The following is a 17063-nucleotide window of genomic DNA, read 5'->3' on the forward strand; positions in this document are numbered from 1 at the left end:
CGGCTCCATCTTAACCTGCTAAGATCGGCAACGCATCTGTGTCATTTTAAGATTTCTTAGGCTATTAAAAAAATAGCAGATCTACAAGCTCATCTATGAGCTTGTAGATCTACCATTTTTAACTCAAATCCCGACAATGAATCAACCTTGATTCAACGAGATATGATCAACACTTCCTCCTCATCTCACAACAAGAAGACAAGGGAGAAGAAGAAGCCCTGTGCTGCTGGGCCATTTTCCTTCTACAGGGGAAAAAGCCAGTCCAGTGGGGTGCGATGCCGCACCCCCACCCATACACACCAAGTCCTGATCTAGGATACTACAGAGACCCACAGGGTCGACACCATCCCGCTCAAAGGAGACAAGGGCCCACTTATTAGCCCTTCAGAGAAATGCTAGCACAATATGACTCAGCTATAAATTTGTTTTCTGCTAGAAACGTTTCTCATGCACTGTCTAGGTAAAAGCTGATAAGATACTAGACGCCCACGCTCAAGGTCACACACCAGCTGCAGCTATGATGTGTCACTGTGGGAACATGTGTACGTGCTCTGAGGGATGGGAGTTGACTTTGGTGGGTGGGAGGTGCAACTACATGTCTTGTAATATGACGCGACGGACTGCTCTTTCTATTACCCTGCCGCCCTGGGTTGGGAAAACTCTTCTTCCTGGACTTTGCATCTAGAGACATCTGTTTGCTCACGTACAGCTAATAGCCACCTCGGTGGCCTTTTCTCTCTTCAATACTTTATCCTCTATTTTTGTAACTCACTTCTTAATAAATCCTTTTTATTGAACTTAATTTTCATGTGACGACTGCCTCCCCACTGCCTCATTAGCCAAGAAAGATATCCGGGTTTTTGTCCTTTTCCTGTATTTTTGTGGTAAGATTGGTAACACATATTATTACATTAATATAGGAGCCAGCCTGTGTTTGAGAGTTTCTCTCTAACCGACACAGGTTGGGGCAGGCCCCTTCCACGGCCTAAAGTTTCACTCCCACGATATCTTCCAAGTGAAGAAATCTATCTGCTGTTTATTACTGAGTAAGGTGGTTGGTGCTAGGTTCATTTCTCAACGAGTGGCTCTCATTTATTTCCAATAAAAGCAGGATACAGAGCGCTACTCACGAGAGATCACTAGACACTAGCTGCTGGGTGATAACGCAGAGCCAAGAGTGAAATTAGGTCTGTTACAGTTGATGATGAAGCACGCAGACACAACGGCAGTTGTGTCCCGTAACTGCTGGTCAAAGACGCCAAGGTAATAGTATTGGTCTCCGATCACTGAGTGCTATTAAATCTATTTTTAGATTTATGCCTGAGTTTTGAGCAACGCAGTCTAGTCGTTGTCGGAAGCCACTTGTAATCTACCGAGAATAGGTCCTCTAGGTTGAACTCAAGAGACAGAGTTTATCCATTCTAGATAAAGCGATAAGAAGGAGTAAGGTTAAAATTCCAGTAACCGGAGAGGAATTAGCACGCCTCGAAGGGGTTCTGGTGAGGTAGTCTGGGTCTAGTTGGCCCAGGGTCTGATTCCCTTTACAGTATATTATGCATTGCATTACACAATGTTATTATTATGGGGCCATTTCAGCACTTTTAAATCTTCGTATGTATATTTTGAATATGCCTCATTCAAGCCAAAATGAATCACTTTATACTCTATTTGGTGTATAGTTCCACAGGGAGCATGGCAAAGTTGTCTACTAGTGACATCACTGCCATGATATGACTGAATAGCAGTGATGTCACTAATAAACAAGTTTGGAGTAGTGCGTTCACACGGGCAGATACAAAGATACATGCTACCATTCAAGTTGAGCAGGGTTCAACTTCCAGATACAAAGATACAACGCTACAACTGTAGCTCCGATGTCCGCACGTTTGATGACGTCAGTGACCGCGTTGAGCAACACAGATACAAAGCGACACAGAGACAAAGATGCGGTGTATTTTTGTATCTTTGTATCTTTTAATCTGCCCGTGTGAACGCACCATAACGCCTAAAGAACTTTAAAACACCAAATAGTTAAGTGATTATTTCAAACTTAAATGAGGCATATTAAAAACATCCAGACGAAGGCTTAAAAGTGCTCAAATGGTCCATTAAGTATGCTTTACTGCAGTGGTTCTCAACCTTTTTATACAAAGACCCCCATACTTAATTCTGATTATTATTATGTTATTATATAGGTGGAAATGAGTTGCGAGCTTATAGATATGAACAAAATATAGTTATTTATTAAATATTTCATAAGAATATTACACACATTTTGTACCTATTTCGTACACTTTAGCAGACAAGACATTTTTTGTAATCTTTTAAGGTTTCCTTCCTCTCCTTCAAGAGAATGATCTGGCCATCAACTGTGGTACAAATTTAACTATTTGCCCTGAAAATTCAGGGGAGAGTCAGAAACCTGGCGACTGCAAACAGGATAGTCATACTCAGTTATAGGACCCCAGTTCAACATGAACAAAACACAACAGTAGCTTTCCAATGATCCAACTCCCATCAATCCACTGGCTCTCGATTAAATTCATGAGCGCCTTTTTACTCTTTGACCTTCCTTTCCATTCTTATCTGGTGCATAACGCAGCCACTTCTGCACTGCATCCATGCATTGCAATTATGTCAACACAGGGCCGGACTGGGACCAAAATTCAGCCCTGGCATTTTGGCCCGGACCGGCCAAAATGCCGGTGGATTCAAACCCCCCCCCCTTTTTGTCAACGGGGGGGGGGGGGGGGGGGGGGGGGGGGGCGTTTCACTGTTTCAGCCCAGCCCTGCAAATGAACTCTGCGGCCGCACTGAGGCGCCTACTGGAAAGCATCCCAGCCTAAACATTAACGTAACTAATAATTGGGCCGCGCGACTCGGATATGACCGTAATAACCCTAAAACATTTTTAAAAATATATTTTTCAAAAAAAAAAAAAAAAAAAAAAAACTTTTTTTTTTTTTTTTTTTTTTTGGCCCAGTGGCCCACTGGCCCAGCGGCCCACCGGGCATTTGCCCGGTACGCCAAATGGCCAGTCCGCCCCTGTGTCAACAGAAACTATGCCTTTAACCCATGTAAACCAGGAAAGCATCTGTGTCATTTTAGATTTTAAAAATAGCAGATATACAAGCTCTCTGCGCGTCTGCACTTCGTGCCTCACTGCAAGCTTGTACATGTCATACCACTGCTTGCATTTGGGGTTGGTACGGAGGGGTGGCTGGATTCTGGCAGCACTGTATTAACACATAAGTGGAATTATACATGGCAATATGTACAATGGGTGTAGCAGTTAGTGCCATAACTGACTATATATGGAAAATTAACATCAGGTGGCGTGGCAAAATGTTCTCTTAAGACAGCTGGTTTCTGGCTCCCCATCTGACTCCACGTACACGGGATTTGGCCTTGAAAATAAACATAAACATTCAAGATGCCTAGCAATTAAAATAATGTTAAAGATAATTCAATTAACCCTTGGATTGTGTTAGAAACCTACATCCACTTGTGGTGTTAGCGGGTCAAATTTGACCCATGATTTAAATCAGCCCAAAATACTTAGAATAATTATTTTCATTTATTTGTTTCTCCCACCTCATAGCTGACTTGTAATGCATTCATATCCATGTAAACACTTTTTAAAATATTATGTTGGTTTAGGCTTTCATCTTTCAATATATGTCATTTTCAATTGTAAAAAGGTAAAAATTCACTCATTATATTTCCTATAATGAAGACAATGGATAATGATGTTATCTAGCTATACTAGAATAATTAAGAATAATAATTAGAACACACTTCCAAAAAAAATAATTAAAAAAAATACTTGTTTTTGTTATTTGACTTTTTTTTTTTTTATATATTATTAAAAATAGTGACACTAGTGGTGTTAGCGGGTCAAAATTGACCCGTATACCATAGAAGGTAAAAAGTCATTTATTTTTCATGAACCCAAACTTTATTTTACTCCTGATAGCAAATGCTAATTGAGGACAAGTCTCTCTCACTCTCAAACATGTAAACATTGAATATTGACAATTTTGGGGGAATTGAACCACATATCTCTACCGTGTCAAATTTGACCCGCTAACACCACAAGTGTCACTTTTTTTTTTCAAGACCATCAGAATTAACTAAAATGGTGGTAATTAATTGTGTTGCGTTAAAATAGCTGTTTCTGAGGATATCATGAAGCCTTGTTCCAATAAAGAAATGTAAAGGGTACTTTTTACCTATTTAAACTTGAAAACAGGTCAAAAATTACCCTACAACAATGGAAGGCTTAAGTGAGCAAACCTTGAGAGAGACAATCTCAAGCCCATCCCCTGTTTCTGTAGAATGAGGCAGCTTGACATACACATACACAAAGACATGACACTATGCTCTATCACAGGACTGACATCCAAAAGAGTGCCAAGTAGGGAGGAAATATGGGTTATAGTCTTTGTTATGACTTGGCCGGAGATCGAACCCTGACCAACTAATCTCAGGGTGGACACTCACCACAAGGCCGCGGTGTCTATGTGGGCTAATCAATTAATAAACATATTTGGTTGAGGAATTCATCTGTACTTTTAGCCCAACAAGAAGCCATCTTAATATTGGCTGCCAGAATTATTTATTTATTTTCTACAGTAGACTGCCAGACTTTTTCAATGAAAAAACAAAAGTACTCAGGAGCCGAGATACAGAATTTTTAAGTTTTAAGTTAACAAGGAAGTGGATGGGAGTCTAAATCTTCGAAAAATCTCCTTGTCTTTGGGTCAAATTTTTTTTTTTTCTTCTTTTTTTTTCAAAATAGAACGCATATCTGCGTCTTTGGCAGCCTGCGTTCTAAGGACTCAATAGAACGCAGATCTGCGTTTTTGGCAGCCGATAAATAGTAAAGAGAGGTGGTGCTGCGATAAGTATTATATTACTTGGCCTTGTGTATTGCAGTGAACAACCCTGAAAATATAAGTAAACGAAGAAGAAGAAGACAAATATTGGATAAACAAACAATAACAATATTTATCAGCCAAATGATTATTTTCCAACATATTTTAACCCCTTTAAGACCGGGAACGCATCTGTGTAATTTTTCAGATTTATTTGGGCTATTAAAAAATAGCAGATATACAAGCTCGTTGCGCGGCACTCTACGAGCTTGTACACAAAAATAGCACACACTTCAACATAATTATATAATGTCCAAAATATATTTTTGTCATGTATTTAAAAACTTCAAATATACTGTATGATATGAACACAAACAAGTATATTGTGTACACGTTATACAAATTGTAAAATGTTATTTTTTGTGGAAAAGAAAGCCAGATTCAATGGTCTCTGAGATCCACCTCCCAATGTCCCCCCCCCCCCCCCCCCCCCCCCGTATGAATGAATGAATGAACCATTGTAAAGCGCTTTGAGTAAGTTTGAGTACTTAGAAAATCGCCATAAAAATGCAATTCAGTATTATTATTATTAGATCGCCATGCCGGCACTTTATGTAGCCAAAAGAGGGCAGGATTCAAGCAGGATGAATTCACATTGCTTAACCCATTCAATCCGCTTGTAGATCTGCTATTTTTTTTAAATCGTGAACATTTGAGGAAATCTTTGAATATATATATTTTTAAAGCAAACATTTGTAAAATATGTTGTTCCAGGGACCCCCCAGAAGCAAAGATTTGAGTTAAAATGTTCACTTAAAAATATATATATTCAAAGATTTGCACAAATGTTCACGATTTAAAAAGAAATAGCAGATCTACAAGCTATGGGCTATGGCTATGAGCTTGTATGTCTGCTATTTTTGAATAGCCAAAGACATCTTAAAATGACACAGATGCGGTTCCTTCCCCTGTTGTCCATTTATCTTGTAACCGGTTGGCCTAAATAATTTAAATTCCTGGCAGCAGTTAGTTATTTGCCAGCATATTGCGTGCTGTATATTCACATTATGTTCTTAAGTAATCACTATATCATTTAATTAAATTATATAGACATCAAAGCATTGGAACTACTCATGACAAACAAGTACACTTTTTTAACACTTCTGGCCATCCCACACACAGCCTGAGGTAATGTCATAATGACCGATCGTTTCCTGCTATCCCATTGGCCATTGTCTCCCCCTCTGGCTTCAGACGATCCAAACACCTTCTCCCCTGCGCTGCGGGGCACAACGGGGGATTCCATTGTCTTTTAAATAGCCTACCTATTAACATACCAGCTCACATATATTGTCAGACTACATGCAGGCAGAACATTATAATATACAGTAACTGGGAATGTGCATGTGTAACTTCACTAACTTGCAATAGTAACTGCAGATCTATGTAAAAAAAAGCGTATAAAACTGCGCGATCTGTAGCTTACATTAAACTCTTGAGTTAATGTAAGCGTCTCCTCTCCTCCTTGTCAGCGCAACAAGCGAACACATCGGTATGTTCCACAAATGTGCTCATTCCAGCTCTACTCCTGCGCTAAATATCTGATCTACAAACATAAAACAGTCGCTGCCCTATGCTTGTAGATCAGATCTGTTGGCGCAACATTATAAAACAGCGCGATCTGTAGCAAACACATCGGTATGCTTCACACATGTGCTCAATCCTGCGCAAAATATCTGATCCACAATAACCTCGGTCCCAGCCTCACTCATCTGCGAAAAGAAGAGCCTGGTCACGACCTAAAGCAGCAAATGTCTAGGAAGTCCTGAGTGGACAGGATTTCCGTTTCCCCCGGAAACTATATTTTTGACCAATCACAACACTCGTTTCATTCACGGAGAATGTTAACAGATTTGTAAAGCATCAACGTCATTTCCTTGGGCGGTACTTCCGCCAAATTCAACCATTTCCGGTTGTCAACTTCCTAGACAACCAACATCCCAGGTCTTGCCCAGGGTGGATCCACAAGCATAAAACAGTCGCTGCGTGACGAGCTCTATGCTTGTAGATCTGGTATTTTTTCGCCGCTTCGCAGTGACAGGGAAAACATTGGGTTGCCAAATTTTGCGAGAGAAATAAGCAGTCAGGTTTATGAACATTTTACTGCATGCGTTGTGTCTGTCTGAGAAAACAGTGAGGCATGAAGCAGCAGTGTGTATTTCTGTCTGTCTCCTATATGTCATCATGATTTGTGTATGTGGGGATCTCATTTTAAACAAGCTTAGTGCTTTATGAGCCCTCCAGTTTAGTAGACCGTGTACAGATGTTTTTAATGGTGTGATGTTTGCACTTTGAGATTGTAGATTGGCTATTTTCAAATAGCCTAAGTATAAAATAGGGCTAAAGTGGTTAATGTATGTTTTATAACGTAATCATTTATATCTGCAAAGTATAACTACTAACTAAAGTTTTCAAATAATTGTAGTGGAGTAATGAGTAAAAGCACAATATTTGCCTCTGATATGTAGTGGAGTAGAAGTTAAAAGTATAAAATTGCAAATACTCCAGTAAAGTAAAAGTAACAGAACAGAAGTAGCAACACAGTGAAATAAAATGATTACCATTATAATTGAATTATATATATAAATGTAATAATAATAATAATAGGCTCTTAATTTAACTATTTATTTATATTTGTAAACTTCTGTCATGGGAGAAATCAAACCATGAATATAAGGAGATGTCTGTCCTTACAGATAGATAGCTCACAACGTGTCTTCATTGAAAGACGTGAAAAACAAGCCCAAAGTCGCTTATAAGCAGACATGGCAACAGCGAGAGATGAAGATAGGCTGCTAGTCGCAGCCTGTTCTTTCTCTCTCGCTCTCTCTCTGCTACACTATAAACATTCTGCGCACTGCTTAGATGAAATACAGCATTTAGAGGTTAGATTTACGGGAACAACACAGTTATACTTTTTATTTCATTATTAGTATTGGCCTAAAGGAGAGAACAGAGAAGTCCCTTGGCCAGGCTGAAAGTAAAATGCAAATCACCCATTAAACAGAACAATGACGATCGGCGGGCTAATGCGGGGGTCTCTGAGGTGTGAATGGCTGTTGCCTGGGGGAGAAAGGGTAAGACCGGTCGAAATAGCCGAAGTATAACGTCTGGGATGGTATATATTTACGGGGCCAGAGCTCAGCTCTGGACCTGTTTTGTTATTGGCAGTATTCTGTCTCTTCTGCCACTTTTCGCAGTTCTGGCTGAACCGTGCAGTCGCTTTCTACGAAACTCGGCCATATGGTAGATCGTCATGAAAAACGATCAAGAAATAATTCTCACAATCTTTCGTCCAAAGGTGGCACTATAGCACTCAATTGAAAATGGCAACTTTGAACAGGTACAACTCATGCCCTGTTTGACCTACAGCCATGAAACTTGGATACACATATGCGTCTCCTCATGCTGAACAACTTTCACCCTCTGACTTTTGACCTCTGACCTTTAGATCTCCCACCATTTTGAATTATATGAAAAACAGTCATTGGCTCCTAACTTCTGCATTTTTTCACTTATGGAAAATCCGTTGGAAATTTTTGTAGGCAGTGGTCCAAAGTTCAAGTGTTAAACGTTTCGTGCAGATTGCTCAAAAATCCCAGGAGGAGATAGATTTTAGTTTTATGAAAATTATTCATCTGTGCCTAAAACATACATGCAGACTCACATTTCTTTGAAACTTTGCAGAAATGTACAGGGTCATTCCAAATATCACTGAAACCAATCTTACTCCAATTGGCCAAAAGGGGGCGCTATAGCAATTTTTTGAAAAGGCAGACTTTAAACAGGCATAAGTCATGCCTCGTTTGGCCGAAAGTCGTGAAACTTGCTTACACATGTGCCTTGACTCATGAGGAACACACGTATCGATTTGACCATTAAGCTCCGCCCTTAGATTTTCCGCAATTTTGAGCAGTTTGAAAAACACTTAAACCCAGGATTTTTCAGCTATTTGCGTGAAACTGTATCATCTGTGTGATCTCCTTTTTCACAGTTACTTGTCTGTTGGGCCAATGGCGTCTCCCTTAAATGAATGCCTCACAATCTCAAGGTAGCCAGTTCAAGCCTCACTTGATGCAGACTTAATTTAAGTTGAATTGCAAACAACATGACTGTATCAATGAATACATGTGCAAATGGTAAAGATAACCTGAAATGCTTATTTGAGAGTAGGTTTTTTCAACGTATGACATACTTTATCTGAAAATAGCTGATCTACAATCTCACAACTTTTCATGTTTTGTGAGCTTGTAGATCGGCTACTTTCACTAGTTTTGGTTCTGAGGAGATGTACAATTTCTTCATTGGTAAATGGTTTGTGAACGAGTGATCTTAGTGTTAGTGAAACAGGGGCTTGGTTCATGAAAGAAGGCAAGAGTTTATGATCTTCAACAGACAATATCAGCCTGGACAAAGCTATAGCACTATAGGTAGTGTTGCAGCCTATTAGTCTGAAGGTTGAGAGTTCGAATCCTGTTAATGGCAGTAGGTTGAGATGTCCAATCAAACCATTATGTTTCCATCTCTCTCTCTCATCAATCTATTGTTTCCATGTCACTCTCTCTCTCTTCAATCTATTCCATTTCCATGTCTGTCTCTCTCTCTCTCTCTCTATTCACTGGCCCCGTATTATCGCTGCTTGCAGCTATATTCATATTTATAATACGTTTCAGATAAATAAATAAAAAAGACATGATTTGAATCGAATATTTAGGAAAAGTCATGAAAGGGGAACTTCCTCAGAGCTTTATGAGAGAAGTTAATCCACTTTACATTCTCAAAATCGGCCAGATTGACTGGTTAGACACGTGAGTGTTAATAGATCTGAAACTACTGGTTATATTTTAAATTAAGCAAATAAAATAGTTGGAAGACTGTTGGCATTTTAATCTCATCTCTGTAGGCCTATGTCCAGGTCATGCTGCCACTAAAGCAACAGAAGACAGACCTCCAACCAAACCAGTAAAACCAACCAAAAAATGTAAAACAGCACAATTACATTTACAATACTTTGTCTAACAGGTCCGATCGTGGAAGGCTTTGTGGGCTTGCTTGGCTGGCTTCACCAAGGCCTAACGACCTTCGTTCCACCGGCAAATAAACAAGGACCAAGGAGGACCAGAGTTCCAAGTATGTTTATTTCTATTTAAATGTTGATGTTGATCTGAAGCCTGGACAATTCAATTCAAAACACAGTAATTACTTGTGCATATTTTTCATTTTGTCATTTGTTTTGCTCAAAACTCTCATGAATGAATACACATGATATCTGGAGTCATGTGATCCAGATGTATCAGTCAGACTTTTGCATATTCTGATTAGCTACGATTGCTTTTAGGTCAGCCTCAAATTGTAATGGGTAAGTATCAAATTTGAACTGGCGACCCCCCAAAATGATCATATTTGAACCTGGGGACCCCATAAAATGATCATATTTGAACCTGGGGACCCCCCAAAATGATCAAATTTGAAATTGGGGACCCCATAAAATGATCATATATGAACCTGGGGACCCCCCAAAATGATCATATGTGAACCTGGGGACCCCCCGAAAATGATCATATTTGAACCTGGGGACCCCCCCAAAATGATCATATTTGAACCTGGGGACCCCCAAAATGATCACATTTGAACTGGGGACCCCCCAAAATGATTTGTACTTTCACTCAAAGAAAATGTTGACTGTAATTTTTAAGATTTATTTGGGCTATTCAAAAATAGCAGATATACAAGCTCATAGCGCGGCACTGAGTGCCGCACTACGAGCTTGTAGATCTGCTATTTTTGAAAAATCGTGAAGATGTGTGCAAATCTTTGAATATATATACATTTTTAAAGCGACCAGTTGTAACTCGAATCTTTGCTTCTGGGGATTCTACAAATGTCTCCTAAATCCTAACAGTTTTCTGAAAAACGTATGTTGCTATAATATCAGTGGTTCTCAAACCTTTTCATATCCCCAAAATTATATGTATTTGGCCGTGGACCCCCATCCCAAAATATTTTTTTCCAGGGACCCCCATGAAGCAAAGATTTGAGTTACAAATGTTCCCTTTAAAAATATGTAAATTTTCAAATATTAGCAAAAATAGCAGATCTACAAGCTCGTAGCGTGGCACTCTGATTAAAAGGAGGGGGGGAGATCATGGTAGGTTCTTCTCTCTGTTTGTTGTGAGGATTTTCCAGTTGCAATGATAAAGTGCCTGTTCTGTTATATGCCCCCCCCCCCCCCCCCCCTCACACACACACACAAACTAAATTACCTCATTGTGTCTTCATTAAAATTTGCTGTGGCAAAAGGATTACCCCAAGCCCTGACGCGTTGCTAGGTCTCTACTAGCCTCGTTCACAGCCTCACTCATCTGCGAAAAGAAAAGCCTGGTCACGACCTAAAGCAGCGAGTGTCTAGGAAGTCCTGAGTGGACAGGATTTCCGCTTCCCCCGGAAACGATATTTTTTGACCAATCACAACACTCGTTTCATTCACAGAGAATGTTAACAGATTTGCAAAGCATCAACGTCATTTCCTTGGGCAGTACCTCCGCCAAATTCAACCATTTCCGGTTGTCAACTTCCTAGACAACGAACATCCCAGGTCTTGCCCAGCGTGGGTCTCTACTAGGTTGGGGGCTTAGCCCCCCAGGCAATGGACGCGCGCGTGCATGTGTCCCTCCCCCCGCGCGCGCATTTTTTTCAGTGGATTCCGGCGGATTTGGGTACTTTTCCCCCCGTTTTTTGTTTCTTTATTTCGGTTTTAGGGGTAGGGTTAGTTTAGGGTTGTAGATAGGCCTAAATAATTGAAAAAAATAAAAAACGTTTTAAATTGTTTTATTTTAATTTTTTTATTGGTGGCTTTGGATAAAACATTGGTGGCTATAGCCACCGAAGCCCCCGCGTAACGACTTCCCTGATTTTAAAGGGTCTACACCATGAATTTGAACTTTTTCTTCATTTTTGTGTGTTTTTGGTCTCCCCCACCTCTCTTCTGTTCCAAAAAATACCTGACTTCGAGCATGCAGGCTTTCATAGGCTATCTGTGGTTTTTATGTAAATTGGTCTGAAAACAGTCCGTCAGATTTGTTCCCCCTGCCTACGTCACGTCAGGGAACAATTCCTCCCGTTTTTCAGTTCCAACCGAAAAAAAAAAAAAAAAAAAAAATTAAATATATTTTTCTTATTTTTTTATTTTTTTTTACTTTTTCCACACAGAACCAGGAGATAACATGCATACAAACTGGCTCAATAGCGCCCCGTGCCAAACAGGACAATGTGGTATTGCAGGTGAAAGTGCTTTATAAGCCAGAGAGAAGTTAGTTGGAATGAGTATATCTGAGGATTGATTTAGGCTCAAACCTTTTGAAAAACGTTTGAGGGACATAAACAATATGATATTAATTATTATTATTTTTTAAATTCATGCTGTAGACCCTTTAAGCCGTTTCCATTGCATACATTGCATTAGTAGTGTATGTCATTGTGTATTTTAGTGAATGTTTCATATAGATTCTTGTAAACCATGTTTTTTCTGATCTATAGACCCAGTAGGACACAAAAAAAACGGTTTACATTTTTTTCGGCCCATAGGTGGCGCTACAGCAACCAATTCAAAACGCTAATTAATGATTACTTACAAACTACTCATCAAATATTTATCAAATTTGATGGGTTGTTGCATCATGAGCTGAGGCACAACCTCTGAAATTTGACCACAATCCACCTATAGGTGGCGCTACAGCAACAGATTCAATATGCAAAGCTACCTGACGATTTTTAACAAATAGTGTATGTAGTTATGTAGCAAAAAGAAGTTAAGTGAATGTTTCATATAGATTCTTGTAAACCATGTTTTTTTCTGTTCTATGGACCCAGTAGGACACAAAAATAGCGGTTTACATTGTTTTCCCCCGCCCTGGCACTATTTTGGCACCATGGCAACATTTGGCAATGTGACGCAGTATTTTATGTCTGTCTGTATTTCTGTCAACATCATTTCTTCAAATCTGCATGGCCAATCTTCACCAAATTTGGTGCACAAATGTATGATGTGTCCCAAAAGACACCATACAATTTTCACCATGATCGGCCAATAGGTGGCGCTACAGCAACCAATTCAAAAAGCAAATTCATGATTACTTACAAACTACTCGTCGATTTTTTTTATCAAATTTGATGGGTTGTTGCATCATGAGCTGAGGCACAAACAAACAAAAATTTGACCACAATCCACCTATAGGTGGCGCAACAACAACAGATTCAAGAATCAAATAGAAGATTTTCAGGACAATTTTCATGAAAGGATAACTTTTTTTTTCTTTCATGTAATTCTGTAATTGCAACGTTATTTCTCATGTATGTACTAGCCAAGTAATATGAAAAGCTATAGGGAGGAATGAGATAAGAGACACTCTGCGGATCATGTGACAAGTCCAAGTCCTCTAGAGAACTTGACCTGCAGAACGTTGTGGGAACATACGAATTTGCGGATCACAATGCAAGCCTAATGAAGTCTGATGGTTCTCTGTTTCCGACTTCAGCCAAGTCTGCTCTTATCCATGAATTGGAAGGAGTGGTTTCAGGGACTGCATCTCCTGAAGAATCGCTAGAAATGCAGAGTAGCCCATCAGCACACATGTTGACCAGTATCTTGATTGATGGCATGGCAGTCGTGCAGGAGATGGTTGTCCGGAAAGGTGAAATAAAATGTTGCCGAGATCTTGCAGAATGTTTTACTCGGAGTGTTGACATGAAGGCACGAGAATACACAGATATATACCTGCTATTTGACAACTATACAGTCACAAAATCCATGAAGGACCGAACAAGACAAATCCGTACAGCAGGAAGAGCACAAGACAAGGGGTACAAAGTAGAAGATTCCACACCGATCAAAGACTTCAAGGCTTTTCTGGGAACCAAGGAAACCAAGGTCAACCTTGTTCTCTACCTTGCACAAAAAGCTGTTGATCTTTGCAAACTGCCAATCACAACACACACACACACACACACACACACACACACACACACACACACACACACACACACACACACACACACACACACACACACACACACACACACACACACACAAGGGTGTCATGTCCACAAACACAAACATGGTGAACATCACAAGTACACAAGAAGAGGCAGACACATTACTGGTTCTGTATGCAGTAGCAGTGAGTCGTTTAGGTAAAACACCACATATATACTCATGTGACACTGATGTGTTGGTACTTGCCCTTCGAAGGGTACCAGACCTTCAACCAGAGAGCGCAATTATCATGGGCAATGGAGATCAAAGACGGATGATAAAACTGAGACCCATCTACATGGCCATTGGTCCTGAACGAGCAGCAGCTTTGCCAGGATTTCACACGCTTACTGGTTCCACTGGTCACATCAGAGGAAAAGGAAAATCTACCTACTTCAAATCATTCATGAAGGCTGGTGATGATGTACTCCATGCACTTGCTGAGCTTGGTGTTGGCCCTTATCCATCCTCAGAGGTGTTAGCTGGGTGTGAAAAGTTTATGTGTCAGCTCTTCAAACCTGGCTATGAATCAGCTGAAGTACTTCGGTGGCACATACAGCTCAAGGCCAATCAGGGTGTGGAAAAGATATGTCCAACACAAGGGTCCATCATAGAACATATCCTGCGAGCACATTGGCAAGCAAATGTATGGGCACAAGACATTGTGGCTCAGCCAAAGGTTTTAGATCCACTATCTTTGGGATGGAGGCAGCAAGAGGATGGAAGTTGTGTCCCTGTAGTCTCAAAGGTTCCACCTGCACCAGAGGCAGTCGTAGAACTAGTCAAGTGTGCATGTGTTGCCAGCAAGTGCAGCGGCCGCTGTTCTTGCAAAGTCAATAATCTTCCATGCACAGAGCTCTGCAAATGTGAAGCTGCAGAAGATTCATGTAATAATCTTCAAGATGATGATGCTGAGAGTGATGACGATGATGCCTACAGTGATTCATTCTTTGTTGATTTGTTAAGTTGAGAATGTGTACTGTTGAGCATTCCTTTATATATTTTTTCTCTGGAGGGGGGAGTATTATTATTTTTGTTTTCTTATTAACAAGGATCCATGTTCCATTTTATCAAAGGTTTAAGAATAAACCCTTTGAATTGAAAATAAACACTTTCTGTTTCTGTTTAAATAAGGTTTTTGTTAAAACTCGTCAGGTAGCTCTTGCACCATTGTGTATTTGCATATTGAATCTGTTGCTGTAGCGCCACCTATAGGTGGATTGTGGTAAAATTCTCAGAGGTTGTGCCTCAGCTCATGATGCAACAACCCATCAAATTTGATAAATATTTGATGAGTAGTTTGTAAGTAATCATGAATTAGCGTTTTGAATTGGTTGCTGTAGCGCCACCTATGGGCCGAAAAAAATGTAAACCGGGTTTTTTTGTGTCCTACTGGGTCTATAGATCAGAAAAAACATGGTTTACAAGAATCTATATGAAACATTCAGTTAACTTATTTTTGCTACATAACTACACTATAGCTAGCATGCTAGCTGATAGAAGGCTCTCTGTGTGTGTGTGTGTGTGTGTGTGTGTGTGTGTGTGTGTGTGTGTGTGTGTGTGTGTGTGTGTGTGTGTGTGTGTGTGTGTGTGTGTGTGTGTGTGTGTGTGTGTGTGTCAGTCACTCAGTGAATGATGTGTTTAATGTTTATTGTGTTGTTTTCTCATCAGATTTCTCTAATCTCACGCTGAACACATACACAGCACACAGTGACCTCTCTCTGTCTGAGAACAACAGGAAGGTGACACAGAGGAGAACAGGTCCTCGTCCTCATCTTTATCATCCTGACAGGTTTGATGCATCGACACAGGTTCTGTGTACAGAGGGACTGACTGGATACTGTTACTGGGAGGTAGAGAGGAATGGAACGGTTTGTATAGCAGTGACTTACGGAGGAATCAGTAGGAAAGGAGGTGGTGATGACTGTCTGCTTGGATACAATGATAAGTCCTGGGGTCTGTACTGTGATGATAACAGTTACACTGTCAACCACAATAATAAATGGACTAACATCCTTGTCCGTCCCTCTGGCTCCAACAGAGTAGCAGTGTATCTGGACTGTCCTTTAGGGAAACTGTCCTTTTATGATGTCCGGTCAGACTCAATGACTCGCCTGTTCACCTTCCACAACACATTCTCTGAACCGCTCTATGCTGGGTTCTGGTTAAACCCCTCCCCCTTCTCCTCAGTACGTCTGTGTGAGCAGAGATAGAGTCACCGTGCTAAATCTGACATTATAGAACTCCATATTTGGGCATGCATGACTCATGGTGACATCCCTAGTGATGTCATCATAAATAAAACAAGCAGACAGGTATAGAAGCAGCACACTGACATAAGAGAGGGTTTGTGTTGTTAAAAATGTTTATACACAATTATAACACATTCCTTTAAGGGGACGCGTCTGTGTCATTTTACATTTCTTAGGCTGTTCAAAAAAAGCAGATCTACAAGCTCATAGCGCGACACCGAGTGCCGCACTATGAGCTTGTAGATCTGCTATTTCTGAAATTGTGTGCAAATCTTTGAATATATATATATATTTTTTAAGCAAACATTTTTAACTCAAATCTTTGCTTCTGGGGGGTCCCTGGAACAACACATTCTGAGATGGGGGTCCGTGGCCAAATACATATCTACAAGCGCTACAAGATGTACAAGCTCATAGCGCGGCTTTTGGTGCCGCGCTATGAGCTTGTATATGTGCTATTTTTGAATAGCCATAGAAATCTAAAATTACAGTTCACAACGCGACGCATCGCAACGCATTTTGAGCTTGTAGATCTGCTATTTTGGAATAAAGATTTGCACAAATTTTCACAATTTTTCAAAAATAGCAGATCTACAAGCTCATAGCGCGGCACTGGAAATCTATGAGTATATATATATTTTTAAGCAAACAGTTTTAACTCAAATCTTTGCTTCTGGGGGGTCCCTGGAACAACATTTTTTTTTTGATGGGGGTCTGTGGCCAAATATATATAATTTTGGGGGTCCTTGACATGAAGAAGTTTAAGAACCACTGATATTATAGCAACAATACAGTAAGTGTTTCAGAAAACAGACATGTAGAATCCCCCAGAAGCAAATATTT

The 17063-nt window shown here is 40.1% G+C and overlaps 1 protein-coding gene across 3 annotated transcripts in view; it reads left to right on the forward strand.

Moving 5' to 3' along the window:
* Window positions 1-16391, forward strand: part of LOC311051921 (uncharacterized protein) — a 44752-nt gene extending 28361 nt beyond the window's left edge. For all 3 annotated transcript variants that reach the window (XM_084066648.1, XM_084066647.1, XM_084066649.1), the window contains 2 exons: window positions 9960-10067; window positions 15640-16391. In XM_084066648.1, coding sequence (XP_083922774.1) covers window positions 9960-10067; window positions 15640-16181 — 650 coding nt within the window. In that variant the 3' untranslated portion in view covers window positions 16182-16391. The remainder of the gene's footprint in view (window positions 1-9959; window positions 10068-15639) is intronic.
* The last annotated feature ends 672 nt before the right edge of the window (window positions 16392-17063 follow it).

Source organism: Gymnoscopelus microlampas (assembly GCF_963454915.1).
Source record: "Gymnoscopelus microlampas genome assembly, chromosome: 9".
NCBI lineage: Eukaryota > Metazoa > Chordata > Actinopteri > Myctophiformes > Myctophidae > Gymnoscopelus > Gymnoscopelus microlampas.